This window comes from Siniperca chuatsi, linkage group LG2 (assembly GCF_020085105.1).
Source record: "Siniperca chuatsi isolate FFG_IHB_CAS linkage group LG2, ASM2008510v1, whole genome shotgun sequence".
Taxonomy (NCBI): domain Eukaryota; kingdom Metazoa; phylum Chordata; class Actinopteri; order Centrarchiformes; family Sinipercidae; genus Siniperca; species Siniperca chuatsi.
Window position 1 is genome coordinate 23,898,364 of NC_058043.1, and position 23,662 is coordinate 23,922,025.

General features: G+C 42.3%; 2 protein-coding genes across 5 annotated transcripts; both read right to left on the reverse strand.

Annotated features, from left to right (window-relative positions):
* Positions 1-682: 682 nt before the first annotated feature.
* Positions 683-3,820, reverse strand: LOC122864150 (globoside alpha-1,3-N-acetylgalactosaminyltransferase 1-like). 4 transcript variants are annotated; one of them, XM_044171317.1, is made up of 4 exons: positions 3,662-3,819; positions 3,506-3,547; positions 2,775-2,837; positions 683-2,384 (listed from the first exon to the last, which is right to left on the reverse strand). In XM_044171317.1, exons 2-4 carry the CDS (start codon positions 3,537-3,539, stop codon positions 1,438-1,440), a joined length of 1,044 nt encoding a protein of 347 aa, XP_044027252.1. In that variant the 5' UTR covers positions 3,540-3,547; positions 3,662-3,819; the 3' UTR covers positions 683-1,437. The 4 variants fall into 4 exon arrangements, with proteins under 4 accessions (XP_044027252.1, XP_044027244.1, XP_044027268.1 ...); XM_044171309.1 differs by having other exon boundaries at positions 3,506-3,550; XM_044171333.1 differs by lacking the exon at positions 2,775-2,837 and having other exon boundaries at positions 3,662-3,820.
* A 1,687-nt stretch (positions 3,821-5,507) lies between these two features.
* pcsk1 (proprotein convertase subtilisin/kexin type 1) lies at positions 5,508-22,548 on the reverse strand. The gene is made up of 14 exons (XM_044171344.1): positions 22,107-22,548; positions 20,834-20,938; positions 20,602-20,724; positions 16,909-17,055; positions 15,729-15,805; positions 14,923-15,011; positions 13,866-14,038; positions 13,353-13,565; positions 13,074-13,174; positions 12,732-12,965; positions 11,398-11,555; positions 11,173-11,306; positions 10,789-10,950; positions 5,508-7,694 (listed from the first exon to the last, which is right to left on the reverse strand). The coding sequence occupies exons 1-14, from the start codon at positions 22,305-22,307 to the stop codon at positions 7,272-7,274; spliced, it is 2,340 nt and encodes a 779-aa protein (XP_044027279.1). The 5' UTR covers positions 22,308-22,548; the 3' UTR covers positions 5,508-7,271.
* Positions 22,549-23,662: the final 1,114 nt, after the last annotated feature.

Below are 23,662 nucleotides of genomic sequence, written 5' to 3' on the forward strand. Positions count from 1 at the left end.
TGAGACAGAAAACTACAATATATTAGGCAATTTAGTTCAAATTTGAATAGAATTTAAGTAAGGGATAATGTACAGCCGGTCATTATTATTATTACTAGTCTAGAATCACCCTGAAGTCTCGGCTCGCTGTACATTATCCCGCTTATTACACGGATACTTACTAAAGAAATCAATAATTTGACACCAAATATTGATTACATTTTTTGCCACATGACTTCTTTCTGGGAATCGATATGATTGGACTCGAGAGTCTATGATCAGAACTGCATCCATAGCAGCGGTCTGTTCTTCAGAAATAATCGTAGAATGCCGTAATTGACCAATCAGAATCGAGCATTCAACAAAGCTGTGTAATAATCAATCTGAATTGATATGTGAATACTGACAATGAACCCACCTGTGTGGTAAGCAGTGGAAATTTTGATTTTAGTGGAAAAAAATGACTGAGAATTAGTTTCAAAGGATTATCTGAAGTTTACCTCCAACTTCACTCCACGTGGCGATCTGGCCCTGAGGACAGATTCTGTTGGCAGTGAGAAAAAGCCATCTGCTGCTGTTTAAGGGTTAGGCATTAAAACACAGCACACAAGGAAGAGAAAGCCAAGTGTGAACGTGGGAGCATGTTTGTGTGTGTGGGAGAAAGAGAGAGGCAGACTCACAGACAACATAACAACTACCAACATCAGGTCTTTTGAGCTGATCTTTTACTCCAGCTCATAAATGGGAAAAATAACATTTTTTAATGATTACATGCATTTTATGATCACATTCAATACATCCTGAACCAGTTTATCCAGTTTCAAAACTATTTTAACTTTAGCTATTTAGCTTAAACATGGTAGCTTCTATACACGTGTGACCTGGAGAAACAGCATCCTGTTGTATCCATTTTCCCCCCACCTGGTATTTAAAGACCTTGAAACAGCAGCTCTTCCAGTTAATGATTGGCCATGATTGGAAAGCGTGCACTTACACCGTTGACTCTTATCGCTGCTGGCCACAAAGCCACTGGAGCAGTATCTCTGAGGCTGACATTAATGGAGAGGACAGTGCTTCGTTTAATGAGACAAGTCAATTTCTGTGGAAGAGATAGCAGGCACGCAGAGACGCTGTTCACACAAACGGGTCTTTAATTCAGAGCGGACTGTGCAGTTTGCTTCTGTGTGATTGCAGGCTACATTCATTGGCTAATAGAACAGAAAATGTAATGGAAATTATGAATGAAATAAAGCTGATTGGAATATGTGCTTTCTCTTCATCTTTTCCCTTCATCTCCTGTCCTGTCATAACACTATTTGCTAATATTTGAGCAATATATTGAGACCTTCTGCGAAATTTAACACTAAAAACAGTAGTTCTTCTGTGGGAGTGAGATCCACATCCACACTTCAATGGGTTTGACCAGCAGAACCCTCCTGTCCTTCCTTTTAAATTGATTCAACATTTGTGCTCCATTCTCTTCTGCTTATTGTCATCCTCACATTGCCTTCCCAAGGAGACTAGCCTCTGTACAGGCACATCAGCAGCCAAGGCTGAGTCCCACCAGCTGTACTCTGGTGACAGCACGCAGGTTGGCCTGTGGTCAATCAGGTAGCGGTTCAGGTAGCTCTCCTCAAGGCCCCTGGCCATTATCCTATTAGCCTGGTCCTGCAGAATGAGCAAAGAACAGGCTTGAGCCAAACTGAACATCTCAGAAACCAACCCTCCATACAACTCAGAGGTGTAGTAGTAGTCTCCTTCATCCTCCTCCACGCAAGCTGATGAGACTTCTTCGACCTCGTAAGGAAATGTATTTCGTGGCCTCCCATACAGTTTTGGATGCAACGTGGCCACCAGGTCTCCTAGGATTTCCTCTCCCACAGGGGCCACAAACTCCTGATCGATGTCAGCACAGAAGATGTATTCAACCTCGCTGCTGATTGGGCTTCTGATGGCATCAGCAAGCAGGGCCATCCGGCGATGGGCCAACCTATTCCACCCAGGCAGCTCTGCAACATGAACCACCTTCAGCTGTCGTTCAGGCCCCAACTCGATGGGGGGATCCAGAGAGCGGGGATTGTCTGTGAGAATGTAATAGGTGACCATCTGACCGGGGAGAAAGTGGGTTTCAGCTGAAGAGAGGAAACGTCGGACAAACTGGGCATAAGTTCCCACCACGAGGGCCAGCAGACCTGTGCGGATTCCCTGTTGTGAGAATTTAGCCCTACGCCAAGCTGAGTTACGGGTGTCACCCCACACTAAAGGAGCACCCCATGGTGTCTCCAGTGGAGTTTGTGGCGCCGCTGCCTTGGTAACCATCATGTCTGTCATTACTCTTCCCCTGTCCATTCCCAAGGCAAGGTGTGACTCCACACTGACCGCAGCTTTACGTCCATGGAGGAAGTCTGAGGGGGCAAAACATGTTTTTTCTTTATATTTCAACAAATTTTCTGTGGGAGAAATTATAGACAGTGACACTTTTTTTGTGAAGTGCCCATGTACACTTTTGCAAAGCTGGAGAAAAGTAATCCAGTTCAATCCAATTGATCACAACTTTCAACATACATCTGTGTCTGGAATATTTAGAGGAGATATTGCATATTTATAATAATCTGTCACAATCAAGACAAAATGCAAAAAATAGACCTTCCTCAACGGGACAGGATCTACTTAGCATTCAGTTTAAACAGCAAGGTTTTATTTAACATTTGCTTTGCCAGCAACAAATTTTTTTATGAGCATTTAGTGTCCCGGCACAAAGTGTTAGAGTAGAACAAATTCTTCTGTACACTTACATATGATAAGAGACAGGAGAAAACAGTACAGAACCAGTTGTATTCTGGTCACTCTGACTGGTCCTGTTTGAAGGACAAACACACAGATGTACATTAATTGCACAATTAATTGAAACCAGTGCAAGTTGCTATACTCTTCCAGTAAGCACATTTTATGTACAAATGTTAACTTTTTAAAATTCTGGTCAACTTTTGACATACAATGGGATGATCACAGTGCATAAAGTCCTGTGCTGATTTTGAGGAAGTTTAGTAAAAAGACAAGATAAGAAAGAAGAGATATATCAAATGAACAAGCAGTGACAATGGGATATACAACATAGTAAAACAACTGTGTCATCTACAACTGTGCATGTGATGGTGAGCAAAGAGAAATATACCAGAAGACAGAGTGGGCTGATGAGTGTTTGAGATTTATGAAAAGAGATTGGTATTGAACCAAAAATTACATGTGATTGCATGAACCTAAGTAGAAGCACGTGTGAGTGAATGTATATTCAAGGACTTATTTTGCCTTCCTGGACATATTTTCAAGGTCAGATGAACCTCTGAGAAAAGCTTTGATGTTTGCACTTCATCCTGTTTGGCTCAATCCAAATCTCCTTGCCTTTAAAGCAAGTGAGCTTTAACCAAGCATGTACAGCGGTCACAAAATCAATGACAAGTGAGGGGAAAACAACCAGATATGACAAGAGCAGAAGAGGTGGGGGACTGGCTGAGATTGTACTGACCTGTGGGCGTCTTGCAGAACGGGAACAGTGCCATACTGTGACCTGCTGGTGGAAAATCACACAAACCTTTGTCTGAGGCCACTATTTTTGACAAAAAAATCTCTGTCTCTCTCTCAGTTTTTCTTGCCATTTAACTCACAGTGATTATTTTCTTACCTTGCCTCCTCTTTCTCTCTCTTCTCCTTGCTTTTGCAATACTTTTCACTCCCTTTTCTTCACATATCTTCTTTCTCGCTTCCCCCCTCACTTTCTCCCTCAGGCTTTTGCAGTATTCAGTTTTGGAGAAAAACCAAAGCAACCAGATGTGTGGGGAATCTGGGCAAATGGGAGGAGCTGAGGAGTGGAGGCGAAGACACAGACAAGGAAAGAAAAGAATTTAAAGATACAATTACATATACAGTGAAGAGAGAAGTGGATTTTAACATTCTTTCCTGTTTCAAGTTGGAAGTATGACGATAAACATTAGACAATGGGTAGTCACTGAAAAACTCTTGGGAGAACCTCAACAAATGCTCATATTTTCCTCAAATTCATTCTCCCTACAGAAAATGGCACTTGCCACATCTCAAGTGTTTTATGATCCTGTATAGAGGAGCGTGAGTAGGAAGTAGACGGACATACTACTGTATTATAAACCAGGCTTAAAGTCACATCAGCAGGGTGTTGTATTCTTCTGTCCACAAGGTGGTGGCACTCAATAGGAAATACAATGGAAGAAGCTATTACATATCATCAGTAAACATAAGGAGACAATATACTGCACTTTAAAGGGGTAGTTATATCTATTATCAAGCTATGATTCTATGTAAAATTCTAAAAAAGGATATTGAAAGACAATGTGGGAAAGACATAGTGTCAAAGATATGTCTTATGAATAAAAAGCCCTCATAGAGATCCCTGTCATCTAGTCGCTGAACTGTAATGAAATTGCTTGTGTTTGAGTGATTGTGAGTGTTTTGTTTCATTTTTTTACCTCAAGATTAAAGGCGTGTCTCATTAGGCCTGGGTGATATGGCCAAATATCAAAATATCAATTTTTTTCAATCTTGGGGACAATTCACGATTAAAGAATTATTTTATGCACTACTGCAGAAGGACTGAAGACAAAAATATGACTGGCAAGAGTCTACAGCCATGCTAGAAGCTCTGTGAGGCTGTACTTAGGCACATTGGTGCTTTGAGCTAAATGCTATCTTCAGCATGTTAAAATGCTCACAATAACAATGCTTGCATTCTAATGTTTTGCAGGCATAATGTTTACCATGTTCACCATCTTAGTTTAGCATGTTAGCATGCTAGCATTTGCTACTTAGCCCTAAACAGACAGTACAGATGGAAATGTATTAGTTTTGCAGGTATTTGATCATAAACAAGAACTGGGCAAATAAAAATGTTGACCTGACATTGGCACTAGATGAAAAGTTCATCTTCTCAAGCGATCATCAAAGTTATTACAATTCATCCAGAGGTTAATCTGATTATCTGTACCAAATTTCATGGCAATGGATCCAATAGTTCTAAAAATGCAAACCCTAATGGTGGCACTAAGGAAAAGTCAGGAGATCACCAAAGTCATTAGGATTCATCCTCTGGGGACCATGACTGTCTGTACAAAATTCCATGACAATCCACCGCTAGTTCTTGAGATTTCAGCCTGGACCAAAGTGGTGGATCAACCAAATGACACACCGACATTGCCATCCATAGAGCCTTGCTGATAGTGTGGCTAAATACATGGTTATAGAGACATCCAGTTTAATTCATCTGCACCCACTACTTGTGTTTCTGGAAAAATAACCTTTTTTATGCACATATAATAACTTGATTTTCACGATGTGGATATTTTACACATTGTGCAAAAACTCAAATTCAAATTAATCAGATTAATTTATCACAAAGCCCTATATTCTCATTTATCTACCACAGGTTGTTACTTTAGCCACAGCTGATGTCAACTCCCAGAATTACTGTACGCTGCCAGAGACTCAAACAGACTCAAGAGGTCACTTTGCAGTTTATTACGATAAATCTCATCTATTTTTTTGTACATCCACACAGAAATTGCAACATAATATTGGTTTGTGTAAACAACCTTGGACTGAAGCATCAGTCACAAAACAAAAACATAAAGAAAACTGCACGGGCTACGCTAAAGAATGGATAAATTACAGGGTGCATGTGAAGCATTGTCCCAAACATCTTCTTTTTCCTGTCACCTTGTTGGCAGAGAAGCGGGGCAGGCAGTTCTAAGCTGGAGGATAGAGACTCTGCATAGAGGATTCATAACTATTCATGTCATAAACACTTAAACTAGCATCTGTAAATTGATCTACACCATGTGGAGATGAGTATGCACATTTATTACAGCATATATTAAGGCGTTCAAGATGAATGTGCTTGAAGGTTGCGGTGCAGAGCCCCTATTCTACAGAGCCTCTGGTTAGCTTCTGAAGTGTGATAGGTCCGTTAATACCAAATAAATAATACCAGAGAAGTAATATTGATGCAATAATCTGTCCAAGATTCAAGGAACTGTTTGGAGTTGGCATATCGCAGATGATGAACAAACAACATGTTAGCCATTTGCACATTCACTGAAATACACAGAAGCTTTTTGACAGCAAAGATTTTGGCAGTGTTCATTTGTAGTTATGACAACTACACTGACTTTGCAGTTACTGAGTGAACTACACCACAAGAAAATAAACAGTTCAAGGGTTTGATACTGTATATATAATTTTTCATAAACTATGAGGATCCTTAGAAAAATATTTCATTTAATGCAGCATTGTACTCCAACTGAAAGACTTCCCAGTGCTCCATCTGTCATTCATTATTACCAGAGTAGAGGTCTTGTCTCATTTGCATGCTTTTATAGTATATAATCTTTCACACTCCCTATATTTCTCTTAATACTTAGAAGAGTCCAGAATATGATTCTGTTGCTCTCTTGAGCTTTGTTGACACCCTGAGAATAAATCTTTTGTCAACACAGCTCAAACATTTCAAATTGCTGATCAATTTAAAATTTTGTTTCATTTTGAATGTATGCTGACTCTAATTTAAAGACTTAATGTCAATTTTTTAAGGATCAGTTTGTCCTCTAAAGTGAATAAAGTGAGTAGGTGTCTTATAATAGTGAAACGTATTGAAAAAAACTATATAGGGCTTATGGAAAATGGCAAGATACAAATAGAAATGGGATTTTTGAAAGTGAAGATTTTAGCTGTAAAGAGTTTTTTTCAAAACCATATTACAATCATTGTCTTTGTATAATTTATAGATTATATGTGTGTATATATATATAAAACATAGATTCTAAAGGTGGCATGCTTGGGTAGGCAGTGAAGAGAAGAGAGACTAGGCCTACCCCTCCTTTCTTTGGATTTAAATGCTTTCATTACATGGAGTTTGTAGCAGAGGGGCTCCAAACAAGTCCATGTTTTGAATCACGTGTGGACCGGAAATTTTGCATGGCTGAATGAAAGAATTAATGAATGAATGGTGATTGACAAATGAAGGTAAAGAGATCAGATTTGCAGCATTTTGGGGGGAAAAACAGAACAGAGTGGAAGAGTTCTCTTTCCTGTATTTCTTCTCTCCTCCTCCACTCCTCTAATGCCCGATCCCATCCCTCTGCTTCCTCTCTTCTCTTCGCCTTGTTCCTCTGCTCCCCAACCAACACATAACCATGCTTCCCCCTTATCTTATATCTTTCCTCTCCTTTCCTCTCCTCTTCCCTCCCCTCCTCCCTTCTCCTCTCCTCTCACTTCCGGTCATCATCTATCATCTCAAACAGGGCCTGCAGTAGTCGGTCATCTCTGTGCCTGTACGGCTTGGTGCTGTAGAAGCCATCAGTGTAGTCACTGTAGACACTGTCCTCGGGGCCCCGGTACTTGTTGATCATGTCCAGAGCCTGGTACAACGTCTGAGGGGGCAGTCTTGTCGCAGGGGGAGAGAGGCTCCGGTCCAGCTGCTGCTTACTCCAGGCGGAGGAGGCCCTGACTACGGACTGGGGCTGCTGCAGGGCAGGAGACTGCCTGTTGAATGCCGTCTGAAGTAGACGCAGCAGGGCCAGGGAGGGGGAGTAGGGTGAATTTGACGGCTTCTTAGGCTCCTTCTCTGGGTTGGAAGGAAGGGAGGCTTGTGCAGTCTCACTCTTTGGAGGCGGATAGGGCCGTGTGGGCTCCTGAGTCACCAAACAGACAAAGAACAGACACGTTATTGGTGTGTGACGCAAACACAGAAACGATCCACAGATTGTGCATCTAAGGATAGACAACATAACTGTGTTCTATTCTGTTTATTTTGATTTAAAGAGAAATGATACGTCATATAAAATTTTTATGTGTTAAAAAAACAATGCAGTCCTCAAGCACCTGGACAGTTACCTATTTTTTTATTGTGTCGGGTCTGTACCATAGACTGTATATAAAGATGGACGACATCTCCCCAAAAGTATTAGTCCATGTTAGTGGATGGGACATATGGGACATGAGCCAAACTAAAAACTCAAAGGTTTCACGTCCTGATTGACAGCTGAGGCCGGCTCGCGATGGAGTTGGCTGGGTGTATGTGCGGGACCTTGATACCGCAGCTCAAACTCCGATCACTACTGCGCAGATTCTGGTTGCAAATGATGTCAAAAGCGCAAGATGGCAGTTCCCGTATCCGGGATATTTTGGCTTCACTTTTGTACAGTGGGAGGAAGTGGAGAAGCGCCGTCCATCTTTATACACAGTCTATGGTCTGTACTCTGGCACAATGGATCTAAAATTAAGCAATGACTGTCATTGTACTTTTGCACTGTGCTAACATTGTGGTGATACAAAGTGTTACAATTTCTACACTGTTCACCAAATGTGGATGCAAACACTCAAATTCAAACTGAAAGTCAGCACTCATTGTTTTATTTCAAATGTCCTGTAAAACACATAATAAACAGCCATAAACAATACACAATATTTCACTGTGCAACTAACACCACACTATATGTATATGTAATATTATTATTTCAAATAATTTGTCACATTTGCTCTGTTCTTGGATTCATTTCAAGAGATTACATTGTGATTTTTTTTTTATCACAAATCTCTCTTAGACATAATTTGCATTTGTAGGAGGGACACTGGGTAGCTATTATGCACCAATGTTATGTTACAGATCAGTCCAAAACAAGCTTCATGTTGCTGTGAACAGCAACATGAAGCAGCAGTCAGTCCCATGGATCTATGATCAGAACGGCATCCAAAGCAAAACAGTCTGCAGAAATTACAGACTGGATTTCGTGATTGATCAATCAGAATCGAGAAGTAGTAAACTACTAAAAAGGGACAATTTAAAATTCATGGATGGTAGCATGGAACTTGTGGGTGGGTGAGTGAGTGATTCGTGCAGCCCGGGTCAGACCTTCAGCTCAGGGCTCTGGGCTGGGAGCGCGAGTACTGAGTTGAAACAAGCGCCAAAGTGGTTGCTTTTCTCACAGGGCTAGATTAATACAGTAACTAACTTGATACATTTCCACAAATACAGTTAATATGAGAGTTGCACAATAGTGTGAGTGACACATGGCCTCGTCTTCGCAGTTTGCACTTGCTAGTAGCAGGTAGGAGGGGCGAGTCAGTGAAAGAGTTGGTGGAGATGGGGACTTGTGACTCCCCCGAGTCAGTAAAAAGAGCTGACTCATGACTTGCACATCACTGCAGCAAGGTAGTTACACCACTGGGGGTCAGCAAAAACAAGATTTTCAGTGGGTGTTAAGGTGTTCTTTAAAGCTGGAGTGCGGAACTTTTGTCTCCCCCATCTGGCAGTGAGAGTAATTACACAAACACTGTCGACGCGTGCTTATGACGTATGCCTACAGTGAGCTCGCCCCAAGCTCGTGTTCCATTATTCCATTATTTAGGTAGAGTAAATGTAATAGCTACATAGTCTACTCCACATATTTTACCAACCTGTCCAAGAGCAGTAACGCGACATCTGTCTGCTCTCAGTTCCTTCTCTCAGCGCTCTCCAACAAGGAAAAGCTAAAGCTACGCCAATGGTTATCTATATCTGTCCTTGCCGTCGATCGCTTTCTTTTTTTGACTGTAATCCTTCCTCTGAACGCTGAGTTTCTTTTTTATCTGGAGCATCAGACACTTTTCTTGGACGCTTCTTAGGTTTTACTCCTAGTTGCTGTTGTTCCAGAGCCATGTAGAGAGAGAGTTGCGTCAATTCAAGCGGCTTGACTGCATACAATACAAGGTTGCCAAAGCATATTAACACAAACTATACAATCATAATAAACAATAAACAATGCTCAATAATAAACATTCTCTCCAATGGACCTTTTTTTTTTTTTTTTTTTTTTTTTTTAGAGCAACAGGGGATCACGGAGCTCTCTACACGGCTCTGGGTTGCTCCCCGCTTCCCTCTGGCAAATCAAATCAAAACCAAACCAATCATTGATGGTTGGCGTAAAACACATCATTACTGGTGCGCCAGCGTGGGCGTGTCGCCACAGACACCAGATTTAAAAACTCCATATGCTGCAAAATACAGAGAGATTTACCTAATAGGCTTAATCAGCACTATGTGAACTGTTTGGCAAGGGCTTGAATGTAATGGACGTTCATTTATGTGTAAAAGTCCTGCACTCTAGCTTTAATGACTGTGTTGGCTCTGTCACATTTTTAGGTTGGTCGATCCCCAACTTTGTTGCAGACTGAGATATCTTAAAAACCGTTAAATTGACTGTCATGAAATTTTCATGTGTCCACATTCATGTCTTTCTCCAGATAAACTGCCATCACTTTGGTGATTCCGTGACTTTTCCTCCAGCGCCATCATCAGGTCAAAACTTCAGTTTCAATACTTTGGTTTATGTATATAATACCTGCAAAACTAATGACAGCTGCACTTTGTATTTCATGCTAGTTGGTAAATGTTAGCATGCTAACATGCTAAACTAGGATAGAGAACATGGTCATCATTATATCGGCTTACAATCGGCATGTTAGCATTGTCATTGTGAGCATGTTAGCATGCTGGAAATTAGCATTTTGCTCAAAGCACTACTCTGCCTAAGTACAGCCACACAGAGCTGCTAGCATGACTACAGGTTCTTAGTCTTGTTTCTCTACATTCAGCCATTCAAGTTATGCGTCTTATTTTGCATGACACCCATATGTCAACATGACACAGCATTTACCTACTCTCACCCATTCCTTTCCTCTACATCTAAACCAGGTTTTTATGTTGTCATTAACCTTTAGCTTTAAATTCTGTTGAATTGTACTCACCTCCATCATGTCATCCATATGTTCCACACCACGGCGGTCATTCTGCACAGCGTTGTAGGGAATGTACACTCTGGGTTTCTTCATGTGATCCGGCTTCTCTGACGTTCCATGAAGAATCAGCTTCCAGTTCAAAATCCGACCCTCATTCTCCATACGACCCGACTGTCAGGGGGAAACAATGTTGGTTAGATCTCAGGAAGAACATACATAAGCTCAGCAATTGTACAAACTAGCCGACACATTAGTTACAGTACAGTGTTCCTAACGGCTTTTTGTGTGGAACAGAGGAATTCTTGCTTTTACCGCATGTAGAAATGTGGGGGGAAAAAAATCGAATTCGAGCTGAGAAAGGGTGCTCTGTCACCAAACATGTGTGTAACTCACAGTATCTGTTATCTTAAGGGTCCATGTACCAGCAGGATCTTCTCCCCATGTATGGACAGACATGAAGTCCCAGTTTCTGAAGCCATTAGCGGATGTGTCCCTCTCTCGCTCAGCCAGAAGCACCGTACTGGTACCTGAGGGAAAATCCAAAGTCATAGATCAGTTGAGAACTTGGTTATTTCACTCAGATGTGTGTGTTTGAGTGTGTACAAGCACATCTCTAACCGGCTGGGGAGGTGAGTGTTATGTGCAGGTCCCCTCTCCTGGTGTATTCAATGCTGGCCTCCACCTGCACATGCTCCAATGAGCGGACTGCGTTTTCCTGCCCGACGCAGGCTTTGGTTGGAATCTCTATAGTGATCTCTCCTGCTGCTTTCAGCTCCCTGTGGGATGAATTAAAATAGCAGGGAGTGAGACACACAACACAACAGTTCCCTGACGTGTTCTCATTACTGTATGTCGGTCATGGAAACAGCAGCAGGGTGGGGGAAAAAAAAAAATTGCAGCCACACCTACTGCACACATTATATGTGATAGTTCAATGACAATCCCAAATTTGGGAAATATTTATCACATCACAAGCATACATAAGATGCATAGACAGATTTGGATGCCTTTGGTCATTCATTTGCAAAAACAGTTAATCCCCATCTCCATGAATAAAAGGATTTCCGCGTTCAAGCTGGCATAAAGCTGTTGGGGGTAGTGGACCACTAAGCATTGACGGAAATGTAGAGCCAAATCCTTGGGATTAGACAGGGATGTAGCAAGATAATGGGGAAACTGGGTGTCGCTGCTATTGAGTCTCATAATCCAAAGCAAATTGCAAAATGGACACTTAAAGGAACACAGAACTTAGTTGGCTTTAACTGCTGTCTACTGGTGGAACAATGTGAAATCAAAAAGTTGTTTCAAGAACAAAGTATAGCAGCCAATCTTTATCATTCGATTTTCCTGGGTCATTAATCCAAAAAGGAATGCAAACAATCTGTTGAGATAACGGGGTTCTTTCCTTTGAGTTTCTGTCCATGCTTGGCAGATTTGGATTTAGATATTTGAGCCCATTGTTTAACAATTAGCAGTTATGAGTGTTCAGAGTGGATGACTGACCTCAAATTTAACTGGTCTCAGCTGTCATCATTTAGAAAAAAACTCATTTGATTTATTTTAATGGCTTATAAAGCCCTCCCGGGCTTAAGACTTAAGTTATTAAAGACGCAACAGATGCGTCTTTAATAACACAGATAGTTTGATCTCTTTGCTTTGCAGGACCCAAAATGTCAGAACAAAAGGAAATAAAGCCCTATCTCTTAAATCAGATACTTGTTGTGTAGACTACAACAGTGAACTGAAATAGTTTTGCATTGGGTCACAAACTTAACCATGATTATGTTGTATGTATGTATGTATGATATACTAGTTACAACCCAATATATGAGATTACCAAATTTGCACACACTGTATTATGCAGCTAGGTCTGTCATTTAACAAACAGTGGCCAAAAATCCTGGTCTTCAGAGATAACATACAAAGAAAAATCGACGAGAGCATTCACATACCTGGGCTGGAAAGAGTCATCTCTGACGATGCATTGCTTCTTTTCAGGCACATGCTTCCAGGTGGCCGGGTCAGCGAGGTCCACCAGGGCTTTAGCGTTGAGAAGGCCAAAGCCGAAGCGGCTGTTGACCATCAGCCCTGCTCCGTTCCTCTTCCAGCCTGGGTTATTGGCCAAAGGATCGAACTCTGAGGTCCAGACCACAATGTGCTGCAGGTCTCTCCAGGTAAGATCTGGACTGAGGGAAGGAAGACCAGGTTGTATTTACTGATACTGATATAGAAGTGTCAAATTACATTAAAAATATCACATGTAGTTTGTGTGTTCAATTTGCAGTATTGCATACTTTTGTTCCAGTGCCAGGGCAAATATTCCAGCAGCCAGGGGGGCAGAGGCCGACGTTCCAGTGTGAGTCTGAGTGCACTCATTGTGCAGATCAGCACTAGTCTGAAAGTGTGACAGGAAAAAGAAATCCACGTATTAAGATAACCTTGAATAACATGACGTGTCCCTTGAACAAAACAAAACCATGTTGCTTGACATGACGTAATGTAACATAATGTGATGTAACATAGCTTAACATGATACAAAAACAGCACATAACATAACAAGTGTAGTTACTTACTATCCTCTGGTCGGTGTAGTCTCCACTGCTGTATGCTGTAGCCAGAGTGGAGGAGCACTTCTCAGCGTACCACGGGGACAGGCCCTGCTGGGAGGCACTGCTGATTGAGATAGTGTAGATGCTGTCTGTGTAACCGTCACAGTCACAGTTATCGCCCTGGCGGCCACCATTACCTGATGCCCAAACAAAGATAGAGCCTTTCCCACCACGGCCCTGCAGAGGACAAGACGGAGAGAGAGCTGAAGACGACAAGAAATGCTAGATATGCTGTTGTATCAGATACAGATACAGATGCCTTGTAGCTTACATTGCAAACATGCAACTGCTAGGTAACTCCAGTATAAAATAGACACTGTCCAGTGTAACTCTTTGCTCACAATGACCAATGGCATTTTGTCATTAGAAGCTTTATTCCTAGCAGCTGAATACATGGTCCTTGTTGATTATCTGATCCCTATCACTGCTGCAGATAATAGCTGAATGTGAGTAAAAACTGCCTGTCTTATTGTTTACCTTCTGGATACCGTATTCAAACGCCTTCTGGGCCAGGCGGCCAGGGCCCTCCACCGTCTTGCCATCATCGTTGGGTCCCCAGCTGGCACTGTAGATGTCCACATGGTCTGGATTGAACCCAATAGAGCTGGCCTCAATGGCATCAGTCACAATCCCATCCAGCATACGAATCCCTGAGCAAAGAGAGACAGGAAGATTATAGCACAGTTACCCTTTTGGTTATTCATCATGTAGTGGTATTGAAACTCATGGACACATCATAATTTTTTGGCCACATCTTAGGGAGAAAGTAAAGTTGATCAAATATTGCAATTAACTAACTCATTACAGCAAATAAAGCGGGGAGCAAACAAAATTAAATGTACATGAATATAATGTTTTTGTTTTAGGGCAGCAAGATTTGTGTATGTTCGTATTTTAAGATGCAGGTGCTTCTGGGGCACTAAGAACCAGCTGGCCACACTGGCCCTTCAAATGTTGCACACTAATATTGCAAACCATTGTTTAGGTGGATTGGAGCGCAGTAATTTCAGTGAGTGACGTTATGTAACCATCTGTTGTAAAAAAGCAGGTCTCCATCAGGAAATCTTCCTTCCAACTGGCTCTAAATAAAATAAATAAAACTCCAGGGATGTGCAGCCATGGTATCTAAAGGCAGTGCTTAGAACAAAAGTACTTGATGAATGCTCTTTGTGCCCTATTCTTTTGCAGCCTGTTTAAAAAATATGGTGCACAAGCACCCACCAAACATTTCTTTACTGTATATACTGTATAACATAACAATTCTATCATTAGTACTAAAAGAAGGGCTTTCGGGATTCATGCCTCTATTTTTATGTATTTATTTTCTTTACATATAAACTGATTTAATAAATATTCATATAAATCCCACACAGCAGTGACAGCAAGCAGAACCACAACAATTGCACTCTCACTCACAAGTCTCTATTTTACAACACACAATGAGCACACAGACACAGATATATATTGCATTTAATGTGATGTAGCATGATCAAATACACAAATAGATATTCACGAGAAAAAAAAAAGCTCTTACCTCCAACCTTGGAGTTGTATGCCACTCCAACACCACATTTGTTGTTGTCTGCCTGCATAGCGATCTCCCCAGCACACCTGGTCCCATGTCTATGAACCAATTACATATTTAATATACACTTAATTGAAACATTCACTTGTGTTTTTATCACTAATTCTGTATAAATTCCATACATTCATCAAGTCAGAGCTGTGTTATTGGGCGAGCTTTTGTATACATTGTATAAACATGTATACACTTTTATATGTTACTAAAAAATAATTAAATAGCTAATGTTCTTTTGCATGTGTTGCTTTTGGCAGGAGTTTCACTGCGTTCTGTTTCCCTCATGGTTATTTTGAACAGTTTTACCTGCTTTCAAGCCACTATATTGTTTGATTGCATAACTTCTCTCATATAGTGCCATGTTTAGAGCAGAAAATATTGATCATGTGGACAGGGTCATGAAGGTTCTCTGGTTGTATGGCTCTGCAATTATTCATCTGGGAGAATAGGCTTTGAACTGTCGAGTATACTGATAACAGCGGAGAGGATTGTGTGTGTGTGTGTGAGTGAGTCATTAACTTCAGGTATTGTCTGAGAAACACTTGGAGAGAAGAAGCAGTAATCTGAATCCACTGAAAGAACTGTTTTCCAATCCTTTGGCAGAACCTGCTTTTACCATGTTCAGCCAATTTGTACTTTATGCTTATTTATTACTATATTGGGATGCACCCCGTAATAACCAAGCCCAAACCACAAAATGGTTTCATAAAAAAAGGAAGGTCAGGTAATGACAGCATGTCGCTTCTCAACACTTAACTCACTTGTTTTCATTAGTGGAGTCATATCTGGGGAAGGGGTCCGGGTCGTTGTCGTTGAAGTCGTAGCTGGCTGCTGCATCCTTTAAAAACAACCATACAGAAAACGGTCAGGCATCTCTTTGCAAAAGCTGAGATGTACATGAGTGACGAAGGCTTCAAACACACATTTGTCAGGGCCAATCTGCTGTCTTGGAGACACATGTGATAGGTGACAAGAGGAGGGAGTGATGTGGCCAAATAGTGAAACAGCACATATTGAATGGCTCTGAGGATGATCTTTTGAAACACTCGGATTGCTTGAAAACGTTTGCCCGAGGGTTGTGTCATAGTTCCACAAGCTGCAGGGTTTAAATGCTACACTGTATGTGGTATGGCAAGTCATGGTAGTCTGTCTGTTTTTGAAAATATATTAAAATGTACAAATTATGTTGTTATTAAATAGGAAATCAGAATTATTAGCTGTTCTAAAGCTTCCTTTCAGTTTCTGGTTCACAGCAACAGCTTTAATATCCGATGGAAATCAGATGCCTGTGACTGTCATTTTAGAATTACTGATATTAATTCATGCAAATGCACGCTTCTCATATGAATGATTGTTAGCGATGAGCGTCTCGGTTGACTGAGCCTCTTTGATTAATAAGCGTTAACTTAATTACAGTGGGAGTTGTTTCCATCAGCCCTGTTGTCACACATTATTTCCTTCTTTCCCTCCCCCAACCCCTTTCTTTCTCTTTCGTTCTTTTGCACTGGCGAGGCTGCGGCGGCTGGCTTCTGAGAGCAACGGCACTGTTTGAAACCAAACCACAGATGGGGCTTTTTAAGGCTTTTAGAGTTCCTCTCAACAGGAGAAAACTATGCCAAAATGAAACCATGTTGAGCTCCTATTCAGTCATGCTCGCTTTCATTGGCTTGTAATTATCTGCATCCCTCCTTCAGATGGTTGAAAACGTTATTGGAGGAACTAGAAATACTTTCAAATTCTGCATCAAGGAGTCATGCGCAGCAAAATGCCCAGTTTGCACCCTGGAATTCAGAACCAAAAAGCTCTTTGGAGCCAAACGTTATCATATAGAAGATTTATTACTGTCTTTATGAATCGCCTTGTAAGGTGTCACCAGCAGCGTTGCTATGGCAACGGCAGACCCAGGCGACGGAGGCTGTCTCCATGGAAACGGTGTCTTACGTAGTTGGAGTAGATGTCTGTGTGGTTCCACTCCAGCCCGTCATCCAGAACGGTGATGACCACTCCTTTTCCTGTGATGCCTTTCTGCCACACGGGGATCACATGCAGATCCAGCTTCGGCAGCGAGGAAGACGTCCGTGTGTCTTGCTGGAAGATAGGGACAAAATTGCAAAATTACACAATTCAAACTAAATTGTGTGTAAATTATCTCTGAGCACTTCATCTAAACAGGCTCTTTAAGTATTATCATATACGTTAAAAAGGTCAGCCAAAGTAAAGTCTTCCAGCTTTCTCCACTGACCTTCACAGAAATTCATTACAGGATTGTTGGCTTTTCTTTTGTTAGGGGCTTGAGTCCGCTCCCATGGCCACTTGTAGGCAGATTGCTGCCAGAGGGTCATAATAATACAGGCTTTTGTGTTATCCAATACAGCTACTGTACTGATTAATTTAACCCACAAGATGCCTGACAGTGCCTACAGATGTGCCATGTTTCAGCCCACAGTTCTTCTGGCTCGACTCACATTCAATCCCCCTGTCGGATTATTTAGAAATCCATCTCGGAGGTTATAGAATATCACACATAGTGAGTGTGTGTGTGTGTGTGTGTGTGTGTGTGTGTGTGTGGGGGGGGGGGGGGGTCGGGGTCGACACAAGCCTGTCTGTTTTAAATGGAAAATCAGCAGGCAGTGGGGGAGAGCGAGCAGGGCCGATGCCTGCCTGCCTGCCTGGGGAAGAGTATGATTCAGAGCTGGAGACAGCTAAGACTAAAAAAAGAACTCACTTTGCTCTTTCGCTCTTTGCGCATTATGCACAGACACTGCAGAGCGCCACCCCAAGACATGACTCATCCCTGTGATGTATCGCCTCTTTTTCTCTCCATGGCTCCCATTTTTATTCCCTGTTTTCACCCCATCCTCTCACCAGCATCTTGTCTTTGCCTCTTTTCCTCTTTCGACAGTGTCACTTCCAGCCAACAGTGAATAAAACACAAATCTCATTGTAAATACACAGCAGATGTTCTACTTTCACACAGAGTGTTTCAATAGCAATTTGCTAGAGAGGATTTTTACTCCCGACCAGCTCATATCTACAGTTTGCTTGTTTTGGTGGAACACCAAATGACTCACTTGTTGATGGTGGTAGCAGCTGAGGGGGCTCTCAGCGGCCTGCCATGCATAAATTTTAATGGTACACAGCAAACACACGCAGCAGCTTATGCAAGTCTCCCTGCAACACTCGAATATAAAACGAGTGAGTAGACACACGCACACACACACACAAAGAGATCCCTCGATGCACAATTAACACAGACTGACACTTGCACAGCCATGGATACACTCACACTCTCTCTCTCGCTCTCTCTCTCACACACACACACACACACACAGGCAAGAGGAATTTCAAGCTACAAGTATGAGTCACTCCCTGATTAAATTAAATGATCAGGCAGTCACCCACTCGTGATAGATAAAGACACTCATCCTGTTCTCTTCTCTGGCCCAGCTCGCCTATGCCCCCGTCACACAGCTCCACCCTCCCTCTAATGTCAGTGATCATCAGGGCTGCGGACGTCACTGTCTTCTAACCTTCTACCCCAATTATCATCTTGTCTTGTCTTCATTTGCAAATACTAGAGGTCAAAAAACATCATGTAAAAAGGTAACACCCAAAACCTTTTCTCTTCCCAGTATTTTACCTTTTTCTACATAGCTTTGTCCATCGCTGAACAGACAAGGAGGATGAATCACGATGCTCTGGATGAACTATAACGTGGCCCTTGCGGTGACACAGACCTGGGCTGATGTGGAAATACACTAAGCGGCACTTTAAGGCCAATTCCATTAGTTTCATCATCCCTCATTGGCAAAAATGATTCATCTCAATTTGTTTTCTTATTCCCCTACAAGCGTGTGACTCATGTTTGGTTAGTGCAGGTGTGGAGAAGTGGAAGCTGAGAGAACGTAATATGAATCTCCCTCTCTTTCCCGAATGCACACACAAACACTAATGCAACACACATTTACATACACTTCCTCGTTTTCTGTCACAGCAGGAAAGAACCGTCGATGGTGACTGGGCTAAAGATGATTCAGTGCCTTTGCTTCACTGAATGTGATCAGTTCAATAATCGATCAGGCTGATTAACCCGTTAATCCTGGTGATGTGGAATGATGTATAATAGTAGAGATCAGGTCTGCTTCCTGCAGCTTATTGTGGTGAATTTGTTGTGATCTCTTTCTCAGGCCTAAAAGAAAGCTTCATGAATTGTCTTTTAACTGATTTTATTCTTGAATTTTATATGCGAGGTTTGCATTGAGTTTTTTTAGTTTTAATTTGCCTCATTTAACAATTAAATTACATTAATGCTCACTGTTACATGTTACAGAAACATATTATCATACTTGCTCAGAATTACAGTCGATTATGGTGTTTAGAGCTGAAACTATTAATCAGTTATAGATTAGTCAATCAACAGCAACATTTTTGATAACTGATTCATTGTTTAACTCCTTTTTTAAGCAGATTTTTTCCGTTTTATGTTGTTGTAAATTAAATATCTTTTGGCTTTGGACTGTTGGTCAGACAAAACAAGAAATCTGACTATTTTCACTATTTCCTGACATATTTACTATTTACAAATCGACCAAACGATCAGTCAATTAATTAATAAAAAATGATTAATAATGAAAATAATTGTTAGTTGCAATAATTGTTAGTTGTAATGGAGTTCCTAGTGGTTTGATGTATTTGGTGGGTTGATCTGGTATGATAAAAAAAATATAAGCATCCAAAATAGTCACTCAATTTCCCCCCACATGTATTCAACCTACTGTAGTATGTATGTGCTGTGGTCAATGGGACACCGCTGAGTTCATTCTAAGCTTATGGATCAAAATCAGTAAGGATGCCATTCAAAATGGTGATGTCGGGGTCAGCCTAGGTCAGGATAAAGTGAATATGTTGGTAATAGATCTGGAAGGGGATGCACAGCTGTGACAATCTACTGTTATCTGCTACTACTTGGCCTCAATGGGCTAAAACATCCCATTCAGGGTAAATTGGGACTTAATACATGGTGCTCTGCTCTACTCCATCCTGCTGGATTATAGTCTCTCCACTGTGTTACCAATTAAGCAAATGGCTCTTTTGGATAGAACTGCTTGATAGCATGCTATTGTTTCATTGTTTTCATGCCGCCCCCCCCCCCTTCAGATAGGAAGCTGTTTCCTTTTTTGTTTTGTTTTTTGCATTCCCTTCACTTGCATTTCTGCACACATGCATGCACATATACACATTTACTGACACATCCCATACATCCCATACTGCACACAATGGCCTCCTTCCCTGTGAGGACAGAGCAGTGAACTGTGTGGCGCTGTCCAGCACTTGCGTGGCTTTCAGAGAGTCTCAGGGGGAGAACAGACCAGCTGCATGCAAACAGAAGGCTCAACCAGCCACAAAGTACACGACATATGACCAGTAGAGTGGATATCAACCTAAATCTGGGGTGTATGGAGCTCTGGAAGGCACACAACGTTCAAATATTTTCTAAAACCAGTTCAGACATCTTTAAACCAGCAGGAACTAGATTATTGCTGAGCCACTTGTTGAATGTCTCATGTGCTTTCTCATCTAATGCTGTGGCAGACCAGCTTAATTTGCTGTTTTGTGTGATATTGTTAGACTCACCAGGTACCACTGCTGGTTCCACATGGGATCATCAAACAGCTTATCCACTGGGCAGTCCCTGCACTCCCCGAGGGACGCTCGCTTGTTGCGACGTTTCTCGTACTGCTGCTCTGCCCACAGCACCTACACACGGTCAAGTGGAGACATTTGGTTTCTTTAATCTTTTCAAAATGAGACGAAAACGATTGCGCAGCAGAGCAGGACAAGCTCATAGCCGAAAGTGGCCACTCACCCGATCATCCTCCGACAGCCGCTTGGTGATGTGGTCGGCGCTTCGTTTCATTCTGCTAGGATGATTGCGGTGTTTGAACAAGAAATGGTCTTCCAGGGCCCCAATCTGCCGAGAGGAAGATCAAGAGACGGGCTGAATATTTGACAGGAAATGACATAATAGCAGCCATCTGGTCGCTGAAGCCTGTCAGGTCTAGAAACATTAACATCTATCACAAAAAGCTGCAGGAATTCAGTTTCTGAGGGGAGCAACAAAGAAAGCAGCTTGCTCATTCAGACAGGAAATGATTTAAATCATCGCTGCAGTGTCACATCTCAATTTCTGCCCTTTATTTGATCTGTGATACAGTTTGTGGTGGTTTTTATTAAGTGGATGGTGGTACTGTACAAACAGTATTTACAGGTTTTATTTCCATGAATTCCGATTGAAAACAAACAAAGCACATTGTACAGGGCCTACAGGTGTGTATGCTTTTCTGTGGAATGCATCTTCAGGGAAAGTAAAGCATGTAATATCCACATCAATGCCATGGACTGATGCTAAGCAGTAAGATACCTTGCGTAAAGTCACAATGTGCCCATTCCACAGTTGAACCATGCGAAGTGGAACATTTTTGATGACATCTAGCTCTTGTTCTCTTGTTCTTTTGGAGGCGGATGCCTTCATTGTGAATCGCTTTGGACACAAATGTCTTCTAAACGAATGTAATGTAATATAAAAGCTGAGTTTGAGTGATTATGGTTCTGACACAGCTGAAGAAGACAGCACACGGTGTGTCTCCGTATCCATGACACCTGAGAGCTCAGTTAATCATTGGCCGCTGCTGTTCAATGTAATACAAATGAATGAGCTGTCCTTATAATTCAGACTGAACCCTAATGTGTTTGCATAGGAGAAGGCAGCATTAGTCAGTCTAAACTGCCGGGAAAGACGGGGCGAGTTTCCAGGCTAGTGGCCTTATCACGCAAAGCAGAATAATTGATACAGCTATTGCCTCCTCTTTCAGTTACAACACAGTCCACAGCTGTTATTGAAGGCTGCAGGCTTCATTAACATTTCATGATTCATTCTGCTTATACGGTTTCCGTTGCTGTTAAATTAGATGTTTGATATTAAAATGAGATCCCACGCCAAATAAATAATATCCATTACAACTGCCAGCGCACACCCCATTTCAGGATCATTTGAAGCTTTTTTTTTTTTTTTTTGTTCAAGTCGAGAGTGGTGCTTTGCTTTTGGGAGCCGCTCCGGGGCGTTGGTGTGGTGCCTGTACCTGTCGGACCAGTTGGTAGTCCAGCTCTCTGGCGATCCCCTCTGCAGCGGCCAGTCCGCCTGGGATCTCCACCGCCCACTCGTTCAGGTACTGTCTGTCCCTGTAAGAGGACTCCAGCGACCGGGGAACCACGGAGGAGAGGATGGCAAAAACACAACACATCACCGCTGGACGACATCTCACTTCCATCTCAGAGGACATTCAACCAGATGAGGAAAAAACAACAACAATACAAGCAGCTTAGATGCTCCCAAGAAAGCAGCCAAAAACCTGGAGGTACAAATGTTTTGAAGCGATAATAAAGAAATCTCCTCGTTTTCTGTTTATTCCTTGAGAAACAACTGGCTGAGATGGAGGGAACGTGAAACTGCAGCGTTATTGGTCCGCCAAGGAGAGGAAATACTGGTGATGAGGAGGGCTGGTTTGTGCGCTGTGTGTATGTGTGTATGTGTGTGTGTGTGTGGTCGCGGTGAGAGGGCGTAGACTCGTCAAATTACGGGTGCTCTGACGTCAGTTTGGCGTGTACATCTCTGGTAAGATGTGAGATCGAGTCCCTGGGTGAGAAAGTCTTAACGGGGGGGTCAGGAGGAGGAGGAGGAGGAGGAGGAGCCACGGAGAAGAAACACAATAATCAAATAAATCCAATGTGATCTTATAACAGTGCTTACTTATAGATGCTTATCATCGTTATGATTATTATGAGGAGGATGTCTTGCAGCGTCTTTCCACTGCATCCTCCATTCACTGTTAATCCGCGTGAGACAAGCTTACAGATCAAAGAAACCTGTCTCAATCAATAATACACCTCTCTGTGTCCTCTGGCTGTGTCCACGTCACCAGGACAGAGAGAGACAGAGACAGAGACAGGCAGAGAGAGAGAGACAGACAGAGAGAGAGACAGACAGAGAGAGAGAGAGACACACACACACACACACAGAGACAGAGAGAGAGAGAGAGAGACAGAGAGAGAGAGACAGAGAGAAAGAGAGAGACACAGAGAGACAGAGAGAGAGAGACAGACAGAGAGAAAGAGAGAGACAGAGACAGGCAGAGAGAGAGAGAGAGAGAGAGAGAGACAGAGAGAGAGACAGAGAGAAAGAGAGAGACACAGAGAGACAGAGAGAGAGAGACAGACAGAGAGAAAGAGAGAGACAGAGACAGGCAGAGAGAGAGAGAGAGAGACAAAGAGAGAGAGAGAGAGACAGACAGAGATACAGAGAGAGAGAGAGAGAGAGACAGAGAGAGAGAGAGACAGAGAGAAAGAGAGAGACACGGAGAGACACAGAGAGAGAGAGACAGAGAGAGACAGAGACAGGCAGAGAGAGAGAGAGAGAGACAGACAGACAGACAGACAGACAGACAGAGAGAGAGAGAGAGACACACACAGAGAGAGACACACAGAGAGAGAGAGAAAGAGAGAGACACAGAGAGAGAGAGAGAGACAGAGACAGGCAGAGAGAGAGAGAGACAGAGAGAGAGGCTTCAGCACCGCAGACAGCTCCTCCGTCACACCGCAGATTCTCGTCAGCAGATGAAGCTGACACCAAACACTGGGA

Excerpts from the sequence above, each read along its gene's own strand:
- LOC122864150 (XM_044171317.1), bottom strand. The coding sequence starts at position 3,539 with ATGGCACTGTTCCCGTTCTGCAAGACGCCCACAG. Across the intron at positions 2,838-3,505 it reads GTTCTGCAAGACGCCCACAG|GACCAGTCAGAGTGACCAGA; the intron begins GTCAGTACAATC and ends TCCTTCAAACAG. Across the intron at positions 2,385-2,774 it reads TCTCCTGTCTCTTATCATAT|ACTTCCTCCATGGACGTAAA; the intron begins GTAAGTGTACAG and ends TTGCCCCCTCAG.
- pcsk1 (XM_044171344.1), bottom strand. The coding sequence starts at position 22,307 with ATGTCCTCTGAGATGGAAGTGAGATGTCGTCCAGCGGTGATGTGTTGT. Across the intron at positions 20,725-20,833 it reads GGCTGTCGGAGGATGATCGG|GTGCTGTGGGCAGAGCAGCA; the intron begins GTGAGTGGCCAC and ends GACCGTGTGTAG. Across the intron at positions 11,556-12,731 it reads GATGACTCTTTCCAGCCCAG|GGAGCTGAAAGCAGCAGGAG; the intron begins GTATGTGAATGC and ends TTCATCCCACAG.